Below are 22,810 nucleotides of genomic sequence, written 5' to 3'. Positions count from 1 at the left end.
CACCATCTCCATTCAACAATTCATTCATTGTGTCTTTAATGTTAAGCTCCCTGAGGCTTTACTATTTAATATTTGTTTGGGTGACTTACTTACTCTTTTGCTGGTTTGTTGTGCTTTTTATGCCACCCAATATTGGCAAACAATCCCCCCCACACAAATGCTTCGAGTCTTTTGATCCAAATCGAGGTCATTACCACCATGGTAATTGTTTATAGAAAATTTCTATTTATTTATGCGTTAATTGCCTTTACGCTATAAAATTCATTCATAACTGCGAGAGTATTAGAATTAGTGGCCAAGGGAGTAAGAATTTTGTTTTATGGAAAACTAAATATAGTCATTTGTCTTCGTAGTCATCATTAGATGACCATGACCAATAATAGCCAAAAATAGGAGAAGGTCAATAATTTATGGATAAATATTTGGGTTGTATTTATTGATAAAGATATAAATACGGGGAAAATGTATCACTACCTCCCTAGAATGAAAGTTTCAATTGTTTTTAACATAGAATTTCCTACAGCTTACTAGGTCCAAAGATTTTAGTATTTATATTGAATTGGGTGCCACCGTGGTGCAATGGCTAGCATGCCCGCACTCAAAAGAATATTAAAGATTACGCAACCTAAATTTTAGGATGCGAAATTTACAAAATATTAAGAACAAATTTCTGTAAAGTAATGAAATTTTAATTAAAATAAAATTTATAATCTTTGCTTCAAAAAAATTTTTCATTAAATTTAGGACACAAATTTTGTAAATTTGCGTCCCTCCGTTAAAGTCCAATGTCTTTGAACTAAGGCTAAGTTTCCTTAAAGTAAAGAAACACATTTTTGATTTAAAGAAATTGTCCTTAAATTAACAGAAATATTGAAACTTTAGATTTAAGATAAAAACGCTTCATACTTATTTTGAGGATTTAGCCTATTTGGTTTAATGTTTTTTTTTTTTTTTTTTTTTTGAGTTAAGAAAACATTTTTTACTTTGAAGTATCCGTTATAATTTGGATTTTTAAACTGGCATTTGTTTGTACGTGAGTACCTTTATTAATAAACCGCGAAAAGAAAATGAACATTTGATAAATGAGATCTGTATCCTAATTTTAATTTTATTGGTCCTAGATTTAAAGCCAGATAGGTCGCTAAAAAATTTCTTTATTTTAAAGAAGCCGCATCTTTGGCTCGGAATCAATACCAAAATCCTTAAGGAAAGGTCAAAATCTTTGGATCCAAGTACATTTTTTTTGAGTGCGCCTTGCATACAAAAGGTCGTGGGTTCGATTCCTGCTTCGACCGAACACCAAAATTTTTTTCAGCAGTGAATTATCCCACCTCAGTAATGCTGGTGACATTTCTAAACCACTTCAGTTTGGAACTGCAATGTGGAACGCCGTTCGGACTCGGCTATAAAAAGGAGGTCCCTTATCATTGAGCTTAACATGGAATCGGGCAGCACTCAGTGATAAGAGAGAATTTCACCAATGTGGTATCACAATGAACTGAATAGTCTAAGTGAGCCTGATACATCGGGCTGCCACCTAAACTAACCTAACCTAACCTTGGTATTGATTTTGAGCCAAATATGCTGCTTATAAAGGTATAGACAAAGGTCCCTACCAGTGTTTCCAGTATTGAGGATTTTTCCTCAAATTTGAGAAATTTTTTTTTTTGTGGTTGGGGACGAAATTTTCGAGATGGAAAATTGGGGAATTGATGGGGAATTTCCATAAATATGGGAATTTTTTGGAAATCGATTCAGTGTAATAAATTAGGTTTACAATACATGAAATTCTGTTTAATTGAATAGTGAATCGTCAAAATTTAAAAGAAAAAACTTTGCTCATTAGCATATAGTAAAGGGTGATACGGTCAAAATTTGGTCAATATAAACTTGACGTATTGGTTTCAATTTTGCATTTAGAAAACCTGAACACCCCTCGTTTTGAAGGTGTGTGTGTAGAATGTTGCTCCTATTTTGATTTAGGAATTTACTCTTCAGTTTTCAAAATGCCGTCCAAGCAAGAAGAGCAGCGTATCAAAATTTTGCTCGCGCATCGCGAAAATCCGATCTACTCGCACGCAAAGCTGGCAAAATCGCTAAAAGTTGTCAAATCAACCGTTACAAATGTAATTAAAGTGTTTGGGGATCGTTTGTCGACAGCCAGGAAGTCTGGATCGGGGGGAAATCGAAAACCGGAAGCCGCTGAGACGACAAAGAGAGTTGCCGATAGTTTCAGACGAAACCCTAACCTCTCTCTCCGAGATGCCGCAAATAAGCTGGGTGTATCGTCTACAACCTTGCATCGAGCCAAAAAACGAGCCGGACTATCGACTTACAAGAAGGTAGTGACTCCAAATCGCGATGATAAACAAAATACGACGGCCAAAGCGCGATCCCAGAGGCTGTACACGACGATGCTGACGAAGTTTGACCGCGTGGTAATGGACGACGAAACCTACGTCAAAGCCGACTACAAGCAGCTTCCGGGACAGGAGTTTTATACGGCAAAAGGAAGGGGAAAGGTAGCAGATATTTTCAAGCACATAAAACTATCAAAGTTCGTAAAGAAATATCTGGTTTGGCAAGCCATCTGCACCTGTGGCTTGAAAAGCAGCATTTTCATAGCTTCCAGGACTGTCAACCAAGAAATTTACGTGAAAGAGTGTTAGAATAAACGTCTGCTGCCTTTCCTGAAGAAACACGGTTGTTCCGTACTGTTTTGGCCGGATTTGGCATCTTGCCATTACGGTAAAAAGGCCATGGAGTGGTACGCCGCCAACAACATGCAGGTGGTTCCCAAGGACAAGAACCCTCCCAACACGCCAGAGCTCCGCCCAATTGAGAATTACTGGGCTATTGTCAAGCGGAACCTAAAGAAGACCAAAAAAACTGCTAAAGACGAGCAGCAGTTCAAGGCAAACTGGCTTTCTGCGGCGAAGAAGGTGGACAAGGTGGCTGTACAAAATCTGATGGCAGGTGTCAAGCGTGAGGCCCGGCAATTCGGATTTGGAAAAGCGAAAGCCTAACTGAATATTTTTCCTGAATTTTATACTAATTGAACTTGAAAAAGAAATTTAATTTGATTTTTTAAATAAACGATTTCATCGATTTACACGCGTTTTCCCTTGACCAAATTTTGACCGTATCACCCTTTATTGAAGACTGTAGCGTGATACAGACAGACGGCCAGACGGGCATGCATATATCGTCTTACAATTATATAATCGGAGATCGATATTTCGATGTGTTACAAACGGAGTGACAAACTTATTATACCCCAATCACCATTGTATGGTGGTGGGTAAAAAAATTTACTGGCAATACTTGTGCTGACAACCGCTACTAATATCTTTTATGTTTTTTTGTAAATTAATTAAATTCTAAATAATTGAAAAAGAAAGAAAAGAAATTTTTGGTGAGCTAACTACACAGAAAAATTTTTTCACAAAAATTTTTCCAATTAGAGTCTTAATTGATTTTTAAAAAATATTCAATTAAAAATTTAATTGTTTCAACAATTTTTTTAATTGAAATAAAAATCAATCACAAAAATTTATTGTATCAATTAATTTTTTAATTGATACTATCATTTCTGTGATTGAAGACATTTCAATTAAAAAATTAATTGGATCAATTAATTTCGTGATTGAATCAGATTTTTTTTTTGTAGCTTTGAAGGCTCTAAAAATAAAAATGGGGATAAGATTTTTGCTTTGTATTGACGAATCCCTTAACCTTAAAATAAATTTCTGTCTTGAAATCCAAATTATAACACATACTTCAAAATAATTAAAAAATTAATTAATTTAATTTTTTAAATTCCTCCTAGGGAGGACAGTTTCGAAAGTGGCTTGCTCTTTCCAGTCTACATTTTTTTTGTGCATTGGTGAGCATTTCTTTGAACTTCCATGGCTTTAGCCCAAGCTCATATTTCAATAAGTGCACTATTAGAAAAAAATTACGTTCAAGAATCGTGAACGGACGGTAACAAAATGAAACGGAAATGTTCACGAAAAATTAAAACGGAATGTTTAAGGTTTTGTCCACTCGCGTTCACGATTTCATGAACAGCTTTCGTTTTTGTTTGGCCATGGAAAGTCTTAAAATATTCGTTAGACATTCTTATGTAATGAAATAAGAACACTTTTCATCGAAAAGTAAATAAATAAAATAATATTAAATAAAATAAATAAATAGTTATACAATAAATAAAGTCAAAATTAAAATTAATTGAATTTACCAAGCAAAATCAATTAAACTTTTTATTGAACCAATTTAAAAATTAATTGAGAATCCCCAAGTCCCCAAGAAATCCATTAGTTTTCTAAATCAAGTATATTTTTATACCCTCCACCATAGGATGGGGGGTATATTAACTTTGTCATTCCGTTTGTAACACATCGAAATATTGCTCTAAGACTCCATAAAGTATATATATTCTGGGTCGTGGTGAAATTCTGAGTCGATCTGAGCATGTCCGTCCGTCCGTCTGTTGAAATCACGCTAACTTCCGAACGAAACAAGCTATCGACTTGAAACTTGGCACAAGTAGTTGTTATTGATGTAGGTCGGATGGTATTGCAAATGGGCCATATCGGTCCACTTTTTCGTATAGCCCCCATATAAACGGACCCCCAAATTTGGCTTGCGATTGCTCTACGAGAAGCAAATTTCATCCGATCCGGCTGAAATTTGGTACATGGTGTTAGAATATGGTCTCTAACAACCATGCAAAAATTGGTCCATATCGGTCCATAATTATATATAGCCCCCATATAAACCGATCCCCCGATTTGGCTTGCAGAGCCTATAAGAGAAACAATTTTCATCCGATCCGGGTGAAATTTGGTACATGGTATTAGTATATGGTCTCTAACAACCATGCAAAAATTGGTCCATATTGGTCCATAATTATATATAGCCCCCATATAAACCGATTCCCCGATTTGGCTTGCGGAGCCTCTAAGAGAAGCAAATTTCATCCGATCCGGCTGAAATTTGGTGCATGTTGTAAGTATATGGTCTCTAACATCCATACGAAAATTGGTTCACATCGGTCCATAATTATATATAGCCCCCATATAAACCGATCCCCCGATTTGGCTTGCGGAGCCTCTAAGAGAAGCAAATTTCATCCGATCCGGCTGAAATTTGGTACATGGTGTTAGTATATGGTCTCTGACAACCATGCAAAAATTGGTCCACATCGGTCCATAATTATATATAGCCCCCATATAAACCGATCACCAGATTTGACCTCCGGAGCCTCTTAGAAGACAAAAATTCATCTGATTCAGTTGAAATTTGGTACGTGTTGTTAATATATGGCCTCAAACACCCATGCAAAAAATTGGTCGATATCGGTCCATAATTATATATAGGCCCCATATAAACCGATCCCCAGATTTGACCTCCGGAGCACCTTGGAAGAGCAAAATTCTTCCCATTCGGTTGAAATTTGGTACGTGATGTTAGTATAGGGTATCCAACAACCATGCAGGAATTGGTTCCTATCAGTCCATAATAATATATAGCTCCCATATAAACCGATCCCCAGATTTGACTTCCGGTGCCTTTTGGAGAAGCAAATTTCATCCGATCTGGTTGAAATTTGGTACGTGGTGGTAGCATATGATATTTAACAACCATGTGAGTTGAAATTTGGACGACAGTCTTTCGTAGAAGTTTCTACGCAATCCATGGTGGAGGGTACATAAGATTCGGCCTGGCCGAACTTACGGCCGTATATACTTGTTTATTTTAATTCATTTCTGATTGATATCATAATTTTCGTGATTGAAGCAATTTCAATTAAAAATTTAAATGGATCATTGATATCGGGATAAAAAAAATATTTACCCTTTCGTTGAGACTTTTTTATTTCTTTTTTGGCAATTAATAATTTGCTACCCTTTAAAATCTTAGATTTCTTTTTCCTAATTTTTTCTACATAAATCAATGTAAAATTATTAAAATTTTCTAAAGTTTTCATCATTTTTTTCCATTTCAGTTTTTAAAATAACAGTTCTCCACCATTCTACCCGAAGAACAATGTTAAAGGACAATTAAATTGCCGAAATTAAACATTTTGGATTTTGAAATTAAAACCAAGAAAAGAAAAACAAATGAAAATATTAAACAACTCTCACTAAAGCATTTTCCAAAAGCTCTTGGAAATCTAAAACAAAACGAAAATCCATACCTATTTTCCTTTTTTTTTTTTGGCTGTAATCCATAAAATTTTGGTTAAATATACATACATCAAATATTTGGCAATGACCCTAACAACTGCATCAGCTACAACTGCCGCTACAAATCAGCCCACCACTATACAAACGGATACGAATAAGAAAATGGATATTAAATGTTCCACAGCACCTGCCGTGGCCACTGATGAGAATTTACCCACCTCCGAAATGGATCTCTTAGCTAAATTGGAAGCTGCCAATAAATTAATCGAAAGTGATGCCAAGTCATTGAATTCCTTGCATTCCACGCACAGTCGTAAAAATTCGGATACAAGTCAAATAAGTGTGACCTCAAGTAAGTGTGGTATGTAAAAATGCTTTGCGTGTATGTAAGTGAGTGGAGAAATTATAATACTCCTATTTCGTTTCATTACAGATGGTAACTCTGTGGCTGAAGAAGATATCTGGACCACTTGGGCTACAATTCTAAATGATTGGGATGGTGCATTAAAACGAAAAAATCCGTGTGTTCGTGAGCTAGTACGACGTGGTATTCCACATCATTTTAGGTAAGAATTTTCGATTCCTGTTTTTTTTTCTAAATTTACGAATGTGTCTTTCTTCCTCCTTGCAGAGCCATTGTTTGGCAACAATTGTGTGGTGCTAGCGATGCTGACAAAAAACAATATGCCGAGTATATCAAAGCAACATCGGCTTGTGAAAAAGTCATTCGTCGGGATATTGCTCGTACTTATCCCGAAGTGGATTTCTTCAAAGAAAAAGATGGCCCTGGTCAAGAGGCACTTTTCAATGTAATTAAAGCCTATTCCCTGCATGATCGTGAAGTGGGTTATTGTCAGGGTTCCGGTTTTATTGTAGGCCTATTGCTTATGCATATGCCCGAGGAAGAAGCATTTGCAGTATTAGTACAAATCATGCAACAGCATCGTATGCGTGATATGTTTAAGCCATCAATGTCCGAATTGGGTTTGTGCATGTATCAATTGGAGAATTTGGTGCAAGAGCAAATACCAGAAATGCATATACACTTCCAGCAACAGGTAGGGAATTTTGATGATTATTTTTGTTTTCAAATTTATTATTATTTACAATTAATATAATATTTTTTATTTCCTGTTTTTTAGGGTTTCCAAACTACCATGTATGCTTCCAGTTGGTTCCTTACTTTGTATACAACTTCGTTAAATTTAAATATCAGCAGTCTTATCATGGATGTATTCCTTAGCGAAGGCATGGAATTTATATTTAAAGTTGCTTTGGCTCTTTTGCTATTGGGTAAAGATACTTTATTGTCATTGGATATGGAAGCTATGCTGAAGGTAAGTTTGTTTATGGATTTTACACCAGAGGGGTAAATTTTTAGCTAGCATCAATGTGGTCAATGAAAAATAGGGATTGCGATCAGAAAAAAATCGATTTTCAAAAAAATAAAATATATATTAAAAGAAATTGATTACTCGACCAATTTTGACAAGATTTTCTATAGAAATAAAATTTTGAGAAAATTTTCTATAGAAATAAAATTTTGAAAACAAATTCTATATAAATAAAATTTAAAAAAAAAAAAATTCTATAGAAATAAATTTTATTTCAATTCTTTTATTTCTATAGAAATAAAATAAAGGAGTAAAATTTTGACAAAATTTTACATACTACATTTTCCATAGAAATAAAATTTTGTCAAAATTTTCCATAGAAATAAAATTTTGGCAAATCTTTCTATAGAAATAAAATTTTCTATAGAAATACAATTTCGATAAAATTTTCTATAGATATAAAATGTTGACAAAATTTTCTATAGATATAAAATTTTGACAAAATTTTCCATAGATATAAAGTTTTGACAACATTTTCTATAGATATACAATTTTCTATATAAATTAAATTTTGACAAAAACTTTCTATAGAAATAAAATTTTGACAAAAATTTTCTAGAGAAATAAATTTAATTTCATTTTTTTTTTATTTCTTTTGAAAAAAAAATGTTCACAAAATTTTCTAGTGAAAAAAAAAATTCACAAAATTTTCTATAGAAATAAAATTTTGACAAAATTTGCCTTAGAAATAAAATTTTAACAAAATTTTCTATAAAAATAAAATTTTGACAAAATTTTCCATAGAAATAAAATTTTGACAAAATTTTCCATAGAAATAAAATTTAGACAAATCTTTCTATAGAAATAAAATTTTCTATAGAAATACAATTTTGATAAAATTTTCTATAGATATAAAATTTTGACAAACTGTTCTATAAATGTAAAGTATTGACAAAATTTTCTATAGATATAAAGTTTTGACAACATTTTCTATAGATATAAAATTTTCTATAGAAATAAAATTTTGACAAAAATTTTCTAGAGAAATAAATTTAATTTCAATTTTTTATTTCTATTTAAAAAAAAATGTTCACAAAATTTTGTATTGAAAAAAAAAAAAAAACATTCACAAAATTTTCTATAGAAATAAAATGTTGACAAAATTTTCTATAAAAATAAAATTTTATAGAATATAAAAATTAAATGTTGACAAAATTTTTTATAGAAATAAAATTTTGACAAAACTTTCTATAGAAACAAAGTTGACAAAATTTTCTATAGAAATAAAATTTTGACAAAATTTTCTATAGAAGTAAAATTTTGCCAAAATATGTTATAGAAATAAAATTTTGACAAATTTTGCCATAGAAATAAAATTTTGACAAAATTTTCTATAGAAATAAAATTTTGACAAAATTTTCCATAGAAATAAAATTTTGACAAAATTTTATTTCTATGGAAAATTTTCTATAAAAATAAAATTTTGCCAAAATTTTCTATCAAAATAAATTTTTGCCAAAATTTTTTATAGAAATAAAATTTTGACAAAATTTTCTATAGAAATAAAATTTTGACAAAATTTTCCATAGAAATACAATTTTGACAAAATTTTCCATAGAAATACAATTTTGACAAAATTTTCTATAAAAATAAAATTTTGCCAAAAATTTTTATAGAAATACAATTTTGACAAAATTTGCCATAGAAATAAAGTTTTGACAAAATTTTCTATAGAAATAAAATTTTGACAAAATTTGCCTTAGAAATAAAATGTTGACAAAATTTTCCATAGAAATAAAATTTTGACAAAATTTTCCATAGAAATAAAATTTAGACAAATCTTTCTATAGAAATAAAATTTTCTATAGACATACAATTTTGATAAAATTTTCTATAGATATAAAATTTTGACAAACTGTTCTATAAATGTAAAGTTTTGACAAAATTTTCTATAGATATAAAGTTTTGACAAAATTTTCTATAGATATAAAATTTTCTATAGAAATTAAATTTTGACAAAAATTTTCTAGAGAAATAAAATTTTGACAAAAATTTTCTAGAGAAATAAATTTAATTTCAATTTTTTTATTTTTATTTAAAAAAAATGTTCACAAAATTTTGTATTGAAAAAAAAAAAAAAAAACATTCACAAAATTTTCTATAGAAATAAAATGTTGACAAAATTTTCTATAAAAATAAAATTTGGACAAAATATTCTATAAAAATAAAATGTTGACAAAATTTTCTATAGAAATAAAATTTTGCCAAAATATGTTATAGAAAAAAAAAGTTGACAAAATTTTCTATAGAAATAAAATTTTGACAAAATTTTCTATAGAAATAAAATTTTGCCAAAATATGTTATAGAAATAAAATTTGGACAAATTTTGCCATAGAAATAAAATTTTGACAAAATTTTCTATAGAAATAAAATTTTGACAAACAAAATTTTCCATAGAAATAAAATTTTGACAAAATTTTCCATAGAAATAAAATTTTGGCAAATCTTTCTATAGAAATAAAATTTTCTATAGAAATACAATTTCGATAAAATTTTCTATAGATATAAAATGTTGACAAAATTTTCTATAGATATAAAATTTTGACAAAATTTTCCATAGATATAAAGTTTTGACAACATTTTCTATAGATATACAATTTTCTATATAAATTAAATTTTGACAAAAACTTTCTATAGAAATAAAATTTTGACAAAAATTTTCTAGAGAAATAAATTTAATTTCATTTTTTTTTTATTTCTTTTGAAAAAAAAATGTTCACAAAATTTTCTAGTGAAAAAAAAAATTCACAAAATTTTCTATAGAAATAAAATTTTGACAAAATTTGCCTTAGAAATAAAATTTTAACAAAATTTTCTATAAAAATAAAATTTTGACAAAATTTTCCATAGAAATAAAATTTTGACAAAATTTTCCATAGAAATAAAATTTAGACAAATCTTTCTATAGAAATAAAATTTTCTATAGAAATACAATTTTGATAAAATTTTCTATAGATATAAAATTTTGACAAACTGTTCTATAAATGTAAAGTATTGACAAAATTTTCTATAGATATAAAGTTTTGACAACATTTTCTATAGATATAAAATTTTCTATAGAAATAAAATTTTGACAAAAATTTTCTAGAGAAATAAATTTAATTTCAATTTTTTATTTCTATTTAAAAAAAAATGTTCACAAAATTTTGTATTGAAAAAAAAAAAAAAACATTCACAAAATTTTCTATAGAAATAAAATGTTGACAAAATTTTCTATAAAAATAAAATTTTATAGAATATAAAAATTAAATGTTGACAAAATTTTTTATAGAAATAAAATTTTGACAAAACTTTCTATAGAAACAAAGTTGACAAAATTTTCTATAGAAATAAAATTTTGACAAAATTTTCTATAGAAGTAAAATTTTGCCAAAATATGTTATAGAAATAAAATTTTGACAAATTTTGCCATAGAAATAAAATTTTGACAAAATTTTCTATAGAAATAAAATTTTGACAAAATTTTCCATAGAAATAAAATTTTGACAAAATTTTATTTCTATGGAAAATTTTCTATAAAAATAAAATTTTGCCAAAATTTTCTATCAAAATAAATTTTTGCCAAAATTTTTTATAGAAATAAAATTTTGACAAAATTTTCTATAGAAATAAAATTTTGACAAAATTTTCCATAGAAATACAATTTTGACAAAATTTTCCATAGAAATACAATTTTGACAAAATTTTCTATAAAAATAAAATTTTGCCAAAAATTTTTATAGAAATACAATTTTGACAAAATTTGCCATAGAAATAAAGTTTTGACAAAATTTTCTATAGAAATAAAATTTTGACAAAATTTGCCTTAGAAATAAAATGTTGACAAAATTTTCCATAGAAATAAAATTTTGACAAAATTTTCCATAGAAATAAAATTTAGACAAATCTTTCTATAGAAATAAAATTTTCTATAGACATACAATTTTGATAAAATTTTCTATAGATATAAAATTTTGACAAACTGTTCTATAAATGTAAAGTTTTGACAAAATTTTCTATAGATATAAAGTTTTGACAAAATTTTCTATAGATATAAAATTTTCTATAGAAATTAAATTTTGACAAAAATTTTCTAGAGAAATAAAATTTTGACAAAAATTTTCTAGAGAAATAAATTTAATTTCAATTTTTTTATTTTTATTTAAAAAAAATGTTCACAAAATTTTGTATTGAAAAAAAAAAAAAAAAACATTCACAAAATTTTCTATAGAAATAAAATGTTGACAAAATTTTCTATAAAAATAAAATTTGGACAAAATATTCTATAAAAATAAAATGTTGACAAAATTTTCTATAGAAATAAAATTTTGCCAAAATATGTTATAGAAAAAAAAAGTTGACAAAATTTTCTATAGAAATAAAATTTTGACAAAATTTTCTATAGAAATAAAATTTTGCCAAAATATGTTATAGAAATAAAATTTGGACAAATTTTGCCATAGAAATAAAATTTTGACAAAATTTTCTATAGAAATAAAATTTTGACAAACAAAATTTTCCATAGAAATAAAATTTTGACAAAATTTTCCATAGAAATAAAATTTTGACAAAATTTTCTATAAAAATAAAATTTTGCCAAAATTTTCTATAAAAATTAAATTTTGCCAAAATTTTTTATAGAAATAAAATTTTGACAAAATTTTCTATAGAAATAAAATTTTGACAAAATTTTCCATAGAAATAAAATTTTGACAAAATTTTCCATAGAAATAAAATTTTGACAAAATTTTATGTTTATAGAAATAAAATTTTGCCAAAATTTTTTATAGAAATACAATTTTGACAAAATTTGCCATAGAAATAAAATTTTGACAAAATTTTCTATAGAAATAAAATTTTGACAAAATTTTCTATAGAAATAAAATTTTGACAAAATCTTCTATATAAAATAAAATTTTGACAAAATTTTCTATAGAAATAAAATTTTGACAAAATTTTCTATAGAAATAAAATGTTGACAAATTTTGCCTATATATATAGATAGAACAGTGTCGGAGATATCACACCTCCTTGAGGAACTCTCTGTTTCACTCTACGGGGTCTCTAATTTCCATCCCTAAATTCCAAATGGCGCCCGCACAGCTAATTAAGAACCCAACATTTGGTTCTTGCTGCTAGGGATGTTCATCGTATCGAATGCCTACGATAGGGTAAGCACCACATGATATTCTGTGAAGTAGAGTATTAAATAGCTCTAAGAATCTTTGTAAAAGGGGGAAAAAGTAATACGAATCACCAAGTGTCCCGGTTGTCATGGTTTCAGAACCGGAACAAATTTCACATTTTTTCAGATATCTGGTATTTCGAGTCCATCCTCGTAGCCAAACCTTACCCGTCTATTGCGATGGCCCTGAGCACACACTGTGGATGGCCCGGTTCCATGATGGCTAAAAATAAAATTGCTAAATTTCGCCAGATTATGACAAAGTAACATTAGAGGTGTGCACGTAACACGAAATTGTCGTGACTCACGAAAATGTTCGTAACTCTCGCGTGAGTAAAGATTTACGCTCACGTAAATAATTCCGCTCATCAACTTAATACGCTTAAGAGTTAAATTCATATACAATTTTAGTGATATCTGGGATGTTAAGAGTGTAATAACGCTTTCAATTTTAATAATGCTCATGTTTTCAGACACGTCGCTAAGGTAAATTAATCAAAAAATTGTTCGTGGGACACAACACTTTTCGTGAGTCACAATATTTTTCGTGAGTCACGGTATTTTTCGTGAGTCACGACATTTTCGTGCGTGAGTGTACAAACAAACAATATCGTGCGTGAGTGTGCGTGAGTGTGAGTAAAATATTACTCACGTGCACTCTTCTAAGTAACATACAATTTTCATAAAAATAAGCACTGAGGATAAATACTTAGTGGACCACTTTCGTAACCGCCTTCTATAAGAAATTTTCGAAAACTATAAACTTTGATTATTTATCTGTAAACTTTAGAACTATCCTTTCTATTTTTTAAAATTTCCTTTAATCAAAAGATCTTTTTTGTTCTTGATTTTTTTTTAGTATTTCCAAAAGGAGCTGCCGAAAAAAGTTGAAGCTGATTCCGATGCTTTCTTCCAGTTGGCTTATTCGGTTAAAATCAATACAAAACGTATGAAAAAAATGGAAAAAGAATATCAAGATGTTAAGAAAAAGGAACAAGAGGAAATGGTTGAGCTAAGACGATTGCGAAGAGAAAATCGTTTGCTGAAACAACGAAATGATCTCTTAGAGGCTGAATCTGCTGAATTAGCTGATCGTTTGGTTCGTGGTCAAGTCTCCAGGGCCGAAGAGGAAGAAACTAGGTAGGCTATCGATTAACAATCTGATAAAATTTACTTAGTTTTTTTTTCTCCTGAAATAATTGACATTTTAGCTTTGCTATACAAACGGAATTAATGCAATTGCGTCGTTCTTATTTGGAAATCTCACATCAATTGGAAAATGCCAATGAAGAAGTTCGTGGCTTAAGTTTACGTTTGCAAGAAAATGTAAGTTTGTTGTTAATGCATTTGCCAAAAAAAAAAAATAATTTTAATTTTTCAAAAATTCGTTTATGGGCCTAAAGGTATTTATTTAAAGGTCTTAGATATATAGAGATATAAAATTTTAAAATAAAACAAAGCTATAAACTCTCACAAGCAAGCTAACAAAAATGCAGAATCTTGTTAAAATTATTTTAAAATTTAAATTATTAATATTCATAAAAAGATTGTTTTTATCATAAATTGAATTAAAAGCAAAAATGTAAAATTAAATTCTATAGAAATTCATATCTCTTAAAAGTCTTAAAGAAAACGAAAACCCAAGAAATCTAATCTCGTACAAAACAGTTAATATCATAACAAAAATTCGGAAACTATGTCAATTATTTTTTAAAATATTTAAAATGAAAATATTAAAAAAAATAAAAATGATTAATATTCATAAATAATAAAAATGATTTTGTAATATTAAACATTTTTATTATTTATGAATATTACTCATTTTCATTATTTATGAATATTTAATCATTTTTATTTTTTTAATATTTTCATTTTAAATATTTTAAAAAAATGTTGACTTAGTTTCCGAATTTTTGTTATGATATTAACTGTTTTGTACGAGTTTAGATTTCTTGGGTTTTCGTTTTCTTTAAGACTTAAGAGATCTGAAATTCTATAGAATTTAATTTTACATTATAAAAAATAAAAATTCAGAATATTTTGAAAAGTTATTTTTAAATTCAAATGATTAGAAAATCAAAACTCAAGAAATCTAAACTCCTACGAAAAAGTAAATATTTTAAAATTATTTTAAAAAATTAAAATGATTAATATTTAGAAAAAGTTTAGTTTTTATTTAAAACTGAATTAAAAACGGACTATGAACCTATAAATTTCAATACCTTTGAGCCTTAATTTATTTGAATCATCATTTTGTGCTCACTATATTTTTCATTCATTATCATGCTGTATCTAATCACCAAAAATAAAATATTGAAAACATTTATTTTTGTTTTCTCTATATTAAATTGTCTGGAAATGGCTAAACAATTATTTACTCAAATACCCTTTTTCTCTTATTTTTTCTTCTATTTTTTCTATGTGTATTTGTTTTAATATTAATTTAAATAATTTTTCAAAATATATACATTTATATGTAACATACAAATTCCTGGTTGTGGTTTACAATTTACATACACAAACACTATACACATAATAACATCCCGAAAAAAAAACGACACAAAATCAAATAAAAATTCGCAGAATGATCCTATGGAAAGCGTAAGTAAAAAAAGAACAGAAAAGTCTAAACAAATATTTGAAAGATTTATTTTTAGTTTAATTAATTGTATGTGCATGTGTTATTATGTTATGTATAGAAAATTTTGTAAAAATTTTATTTTTATAGAAAATTTTGTGAAAACTTTATTTCTATAGAACATTTTGTCAAAATTTTATTTCTATAGAAAATTTTGTTAAAATTTTATTTCTATAGAAAATTTTTGACAAAATTTTTTTTCTATAGAAAATTTTGTTAAAAGTTTATTTCTATAGAAAATTTTGTCAAAATTTTATTTTTATAGCACTTTTTGACAAAATTTTATTTTTATAGAAAATTTCGTCAAACTGTTTGTCTATAGATTTTTTTTTTTTTGGCAAAATTTTATTTCTTTAGATTATTTTGTCAACATTTTTATTTCTATAGAATATTTTGTTAACATTTTTTATACCCTTCACCACTACTGTGGTACAGGGTATAATAAGTTTGTGCATTTGTATGTAACGCCAAGAAGGAGTAATCATAGACCAACCTTTTAGTATACGGATCGGCTTAGAATTAAATTCTGAGTCGATTTAGCGATGTCCGTCTGTCTGTCTGTCCGTCTGTCTGTCCGTCTATCTGTCTGTCTGTCTGTTGATGTATTTTTGTGTGCAAAGTACAGCTCGCAGTTTTAGTCCGATTGTCCTAAAATTTGGTATAGGGTCCTGTTTCGGCTCAAAGACGATCCCTATTGATTTTGGAAAAAATCGGTTCAGATTTAGATATAGCTGCCATATATATTTTTCACCGATCTGGTCATAATTGGCGTGTATATCAACCGATCTTCCTCAAATTCCGTACATCCGAATATTTTATGACTCTCGAAAAACTTGCAAAATATCAGCAAAATCGGTTCAGATTTAGATATAGCTCCCATATATAGCTTTCGCCCGATTTACACTCATTTGCCCACAGAGGCCAATTTTTTGCTCCGATTTAGTTGAAATTTTGCATAGGGAGTAGAATTAGCGTTGTAACTATGCGTGCCAAATTTGCTTGAAATCGGTTCAGATTTGGATATATCTCCCATATAAAGCTTTCGCCCGATTTACACTCATATGACCACAGAGGCCAATTTTTAACTCCGATTTAGTTGAAATTTTGCACAGGGAGTAGAATTAGCATTGTAGCTATGCGTGCCAAATTTGGTTGAAATCGGTTCAGATTTAGATATAGCTCCCATATATATGTTTTTCTGATTTCGACAAAAATGGTCAAAATACCAACATTTTCCTTGTAAAATCGCCACTGCTTAGTCGAAAAGTTGTAAAAATGACTCTAATTTTCCTAAACTTCTAATACATATATATTGAGCGATAAATCATAAATAAACTTTTTCGAAGTTTCCTTAAAATTGCTTCAGATTTAAACGTTTCCCATATTTTTTTACTAACATTGTGTTCCACCCTAGTGCATTAGCCGACTTAAATTTTGAGTCTATAGATTTTGTAGAAGTCTATCAAATTCTGTTCAGATCGAGTGATATTTAAATGTATGTATTTGGGACAAACCTTTATATATAGCCCCCAACACATTTGACGGATGTGATATGGTATCGAAAATTTAGATCTACAAAGTGGTGCAGGGTATTATATAGTCGGCCCCGCCCGACTTTAGACTTTCCTTACTGGTTTTTCTATAGAACATTTTGTAAAAATTTTATTTCTCTAGAAAATGTTGTCAATATTTTATTTCTATAGAACATTTTGTAAAAATTTTATTTCTATAGAAAATTTTTGGCAAAATTTTATTTCTATAGAAAATTTTATTATATTTCTATAGAAAATTTTGTAAAAATTTTATTTCTTTAGCAATTTTGTCAAATTTTATTTCTATAGAACATTTTGTAAAAATTTTATTTCTATAGAAAGTTTTGTCAATCTTTTATTTCTATAGAAAATTTTTGGCAAAATTTTATTTCTTTAGAAAATTTTGTCAAAATTTTATTTTTATAGAAAATTTTGTCATAATTATATTTCTATAGAAAATTTTGTCAAAATTTTATTTCTATAGAAGATTTTGTGAAATCTTTATTTCTATAGAAGATTTTGTAAAATTTTTATCTCTATCGAAAATTTGTCAAAATATTTTTTCTATAGAAAATTTTGTCCAAATTTTGTTTCTATAGAAAATTTTGTCAAAATTTTATTTCTATAGCACTTTTTGACAAAATTTTATTTTCATAGAAAAGTTTGTCGAACTGTTATGTCTATCGAATTTTTTTTTTGGCAAAATTTTATTTCTTTAGATTATTTTGTCAACATTTTTATTTCTATAGAATATTTTGTTAACATTTTTGTTTCTATAGAACATTTTGTAAAAATTTTATTTCTATAGAAAATGTTGTCAATATTTTATTTATGTAGAAAATTTTGTTAAAATTTTATTTCTATAGAACATTTTTGGCAAAATTTTATTTCTATAGAAAATTTTATTATATTTCTGTAGAACATTTGAAAAAATTTTATTTCTATAGAAAATTTAGTCAATATTTTATTTCTATAGAAAATTTGTGGCAAAATTGTATTTGTTTAGAAAATTTTGTCAAAATTTTATTTTTATAGAAAATTTTGTAATAATTATATTTCTATAGAAAATTTTGTCAAAATTTTATTTCGATAGAAAATTTTATTTCTTTAGAAAATTTTGTCAAAATTTTATTTCTATAGAAAATTTTTGGCAACATTTTATTTCTTTAGAAAATTTTGTCAAAATTTTATTTCTATAGAAGATTTTGTGAAATCTTTATTTCTATAGAAGATTTTGTAAAATTTTTATCTCTATAGAAAATTTGTCAAAATATTTTTTCTATAGAAAATTTTGTCCAAATATTATTTCTATAACAATTTTTGGCAAAATTTTATTTTCTTAGAAAATTTTGTCAAACTTTTATGTCTATTTTTTGTCTAAATTTTATTTCTTTAGAATATTTGGTTAACATTTTTATTTCTGTAGAACATTTTGTAAAAATTTTATTGCTATAGAAAATTTTGTCGAAAGTTTATTTCTATAGAAAATTTTGTCAAAATTTTATTTCCATAGAAAATTTTGTCAAACTGATATGTTTATAGAAAATGTTTGGCAAAATTTTATTTTTTTTAGAATATTTTGTCAACATTTTTATTTCTATAGAATATTTTGTCCAAATTTTATTTCTATAGAAAATTTTGTTAAAATTTTATTTCTATAGAAAATTTTTCACAATTTTTTTTTTATAGAAAATTTTGTCATTTCTTTTTTTTTGTTTTATTTCTATAGAAAATTTTGTCCAAATTTTATTTCTATAGAAAACTTTGTAAACATTTTATTTCTATAGAAAATTTTGGAAAATTTTATTTCTATAGGAAATTTTTGTCAAAATTTTATTTCTATAGACATTTTTTGTCAAAATTTTATTTCTCTAGAACATTTGTGGCAAAATTTTATTTCTATTGATAATTTTGTTACAATTTTATTTCTCCTGAAAATTTTGTCAACAGTTTATTGCGTTTTTGTTTTTATTGTTGGTTTCTACTTCAATCATATTTGTTGATTTGATCTCAGCTTTAAAACCATTGCGTTGACTAAACTACAAGAGTAGCTTAACCAACAGAGGAAAAGAATGCTTAACCAACAGAGAAAAATAGGGTTGAAGTACAAACCAACAATAAAAATAAAAACGAATGAAGTAAGAGGACGCACGCTCAAAATAAACCCACTCACATCGATGATGTGACGGTGGCAAAGGAAAAGAAAAATGTTTGTACAAAGATTTATTTAGGCAAAGGCCAACTATCATAAACCTTTTTTCGAGTGTGGTTCACTTTGGGTTTAGTGAACTATCCGAATTTATTCTGATAATTGGTGGATAGTTTTGCTGCAAGTAGAGGATGCTGATGAGGAATGTAATTCCGAAACGTGCGTCCATCCAACCATCTTACAGTCTATAGGGCTTTGCCCAAATAAATTTGACAAACATTATTTTCCTCTGTTGGTAAAGCTACTCTTCTGGTTTAGCCAACGAAATGGTTTTAAAGCTGAGATTAAAACAACATAAAACATTTTATTTCTATAGAAAATTTTGTCAAAATTTTATTTCTTTAGAAGATTTTGTCAAAATTTTATTTCTTTAGAAGATTTTGTCAAAATTTTATTTCTATAGAAAATTTTGTCAAAATTTTATATCTATAGAAAATTTTATATCTATAGAAAATATTGTCAAAATATTATTTCTCTAGAAAATTTTCCACTCTAAATATTTCCATTAAATATTAAAAAATACATAAATTAGAAATGTATAAATTTATTAAAAATTTTATCAAATAATTAGCTATTTAACAATATATTTTTTTGCCACTAATTATTTTAAATTCTAACGTTTATGGCAATAATCTGCACATTTTCATTTCGTTATGTTTTTCCTATTGAATTTGAATGCTTCTAATCATAACACTAATCATGCTTTTACTAACCCGAAAATTATAATTGTTTCGTTTGTAGCATGACACCTTGTGTTCGAACGAACACTCTTCACAAAATATAACAATAACTAATCGTTTTCCAAAAATCGTTCCTTCCCTACAGAATAATTCCCGTCAATCATCACTCGATGAGCTATGCATGAAAGAGGAAGCTCTAAAACAGCGTGATGAAATGGTCTCATGTCTTCTCGAAGAATTGGTTAAGGTACGACAAAGTCTAGCCGAAAGTGAAGATCAAATACGTAATTTGAAAACCAAAGTCGAGGAACTGGAGGAAGATAAAAAGACTTTACGTGAAACTACACCTGACAATTCGGTAGCTCATTTACAAGATGAGCTAATAGCCAGTAAGCTGCGAGAGGCTGAAGCCAGTCTCTCGCTAAAAGATCTCAAACAAAGGGTCCAAGAACTCAGTAATCAATGGCAAAGGCAATTGCAAGAGCAACGCAATGATCACAATTCTCATCCTGTGGATTCGACACCCAAGAAACTTCTTACAAATCTCTTTGATTCTTCAAAATCCAATGAGCACACACAAAAATTGGAAGAGGAATTGATGACTACACGTATACGTGAAATGGAAACTCTAACCGAATTGAAAGAATTACGTTTGAAGGTTATGGAATTGGAGACCCAAGTGCAAGTATCTACAAATCAATTACGTCGCCAGGATGAAGAGAGTAAGAAGATTAAGGATGAATTGGATATGGCCTTGATGCGTGAAAAGGAAATGGCCAACAAGGCTAGGGAACAGCAACATAGGTATGATGTTAATCTTGGTCATTTGTGTTGGATGGTATATTTATCTAAAATGTCCTATGTCTTTTTGTTTATTTAGGTACTCCGATTTGGAATCTCGCATGAAGGATGAACTGATGAATGTCAAAATTAAATTCACGGAACAATCTCAAACAGTGGCGGAATTGAAACAAGAAATTTCAAGATTAGAAACTAAGGTAAGTTTTAATGAAAGAAATTATCGAATGATTCCATCTTAAAACCAATGGAATATTATTCCACTAACTGCTATTGGAATTAAGTCATTCTGTTATTAATTTTGGCTAAGTGGATGTTAAAGTGACTTCACGGTACCTCGTTCAATAGATAGTGAAGATCAATCAGATTTTCCTGGGTTATGGATACCTATCCACAATATTGTGGGTTGAATTGCTACATATGTCTTAAAAGAAGTGTCCTATGTGATCCCAAGAATCGCTGATCCTAGGAGAATGCTTCTTGAATTTGGAGGATAATTTGTGCAGTTAACCCTATTTTGTTGGTTACCCTCACAAATTGGTTTAACGAAAATGAGTTCGTTGAGTTATGCCCATATACCCAACCAATTAGCATATTCGTATTCCTTCTTAACAGGCTTATAGATATTTATCCTAGAACTAGTATCGACTCAAGATTGCTTTCAAAATGATAACATGCTTTCTCGAAGGGCAGGTCTACTGAAATCACATTGCATGAACTAATCAGCCTTATTGAAAGCTCGCTATCTGTCAATGAATACACATTGAATAACGTCCATCCGAGTTCAATAGTAAATGCAACTCGGAATGTTGATCAAGGGATACTGATACTGATAGATGAACTTCCAAAGAAGAGACGTATTACAGCCGCTCTAGGGCAAGCAATCGTTGAAAAATATGTGATCTTAGAAAAAGACGGCATAAAAGTGGTGCCATACACAGATGAATTAGAGGGTCCTCCGGATGACTAAGAAATGGGCGAAGAAGAATGGTCTAGGGGTAAAGCCGGCAAAGACAAAACTAATTATGTACTTCAATGTAGGTTAGGTTATGTGGCAGCCCGATGTATCAGGCTCACTTAGACTATTCAGTCCATTGTGATACCACTTTGGTGAACTTCTCTCTTATCACTGAGTGCTGCCCGATTCCATGTTAGGCTCAATGACAAGGGACCTCCTTTTTATAGCCGAGTCCGAACGGCATTCCATATTACAGTGAAACCACTTAGAGAAGCTTTGAAACCTTCAGAAATGTCACCAGCATTACTGAGGTGGGATAATCCACCGCTGAAAAACTTTTTGGTGTTCGGTCGTAGCAGGAATCGAACCCACGACCTTGTGTGTGCAAGGCGGGCATGCTAACCATTGCACCACGGTAGCTCCTAATGTAGAGGTGTGCGCGTGACACGAATTCGTTCGATTCTCGCATGAATCACGTGAGTGGTCAATGAAATTTAAACTAAACCTTGTAATGTGAGTGAATAGGACTAAAGAAAAACATTGTGTCGGGGGTGAGCGCGAGTGAAAATCAAATTCTGTTCGGGAATGTGCGTGAGTAGAATTTCTTCGAAATCACGCTCATTCGATTAAAATCACACTCACGGTAATATACAGACACAAGAAAAAATTCATCATCGCGAACAAATTAACGTTCCCGATTAAATTCATGCTCAGCAATTTCAATCACTTCCACAGTTTTGATCACGCTTAAAATTTCAATAGCGTTCATTGTCTAACGGTTTGCTGGTGAACCATTTTTTTTTTAATTTTGCTAATGATTCCTTCGTGAGTTCTGAAAATGATTTAATTGCAGCAAGTCATGAAATTTGTAGTGAATCACGAAAATGTTCGTGAATCATTCGAATTGTGGTGTCACGAATATTTTTTGGTGAAACAACAGTATTGTCGTGAGTCTCGAGAACTGTTGTGAAACGTGCATGAGCCTCATAAGCGTCGTTTGTTAGTGCGTGAATGTGCGTGAGTGAAAATTAACTTGGATTTATGTGGGACAGAAAACAAAATTTTAAGATTTCAACAGTCGACAAATTTAGATACAGTTCAGTGAAAGGCGTGTTTGTGAAATCGCGCAAAACATTAACTAATCACTGTAGTGTTTTCCAGTTTGAAAAATTAAGTTCCAAAAAATGTTGACACAAAAAAGAAAAGAAGAGTTGGCAACCCTACTGATCGGACGTGTTTTTCAAC

General features: G+C 28.7%; 1 protein-coding gene across 10 annotated transcripts in view; it reads left to right on the top strand.

Moving 5' to 3' along the window:
- Evi5 (ecotropic viral integration site 5) overlaps positions 1–22,810 on the top strand; it is a 172,180-nt gene that overhangs the window by 128,317 nt on the left and 21,053 nt on the right. For 5 of the 10 annotated variants that reach the window (XR_012721014.1, XM_075302801.1, XM_075302803.1 and 2 more), the window contains 9 exons: positions 6,011–6,552; positions 6,625–6,757; positions 6,823–7,249; positions 7,334–7,528; positions 13,610–13,890; positions 13,962–14,076; positions 15,334–15,351; positions 19,955–20,613; positions 20,690–20,807. Coding sequence is in view for 7 of the 10 variants with exons in the window: in XM_075302801.1 (XP_075158916.1) it covers positions 6,276–6,552; positions 6,625–6,757; positions 6,823–7,249; positions 7,334–7,528; positions 13,610–13,890; positions 13,962–14,076; positions 15,334–15,351; positions 19,955–20,613; positions 20,690–20,807 (2,223 nt within the window). In the remaining 3 variants the exon portion in view is untranslated. The remainder of the gene's footprint in view (positions 1–6,010; positions 6,553–6,624; positions 6,758–6,822; positions 7,250–7,333; positions 7,529–13,609; positions 13,891–13,961; positions 14,077–15,333; positions 15,352–19,954; positions 20,614–20,689; positions 20,808–22,810) is intronic. The other 5 variants (XR_012721015.1, XM_075302805.1, XR_012721016.1 and 2 more) reach the window with 3 other exon arrangements.

Source organism: Haematobia irritans, chromosome 3, assembly GCF_050003625.1.
Source record: "Haematobia irritans isolate KBUSLIRL chromosome 3, ASM5000362v1, whole genome shotgun sequence".
In the NCBI taxonomy this organism is placed as follows: domain Eukaryota; kingdom Metazoa; phylum Arthropoda; class Insecta; order Diptera; family Muscidae; genus Haematobia; species Haematobia irritans.
This window is presented reverse-complemented; position numbering and strand designations above follow the sequence as displayed.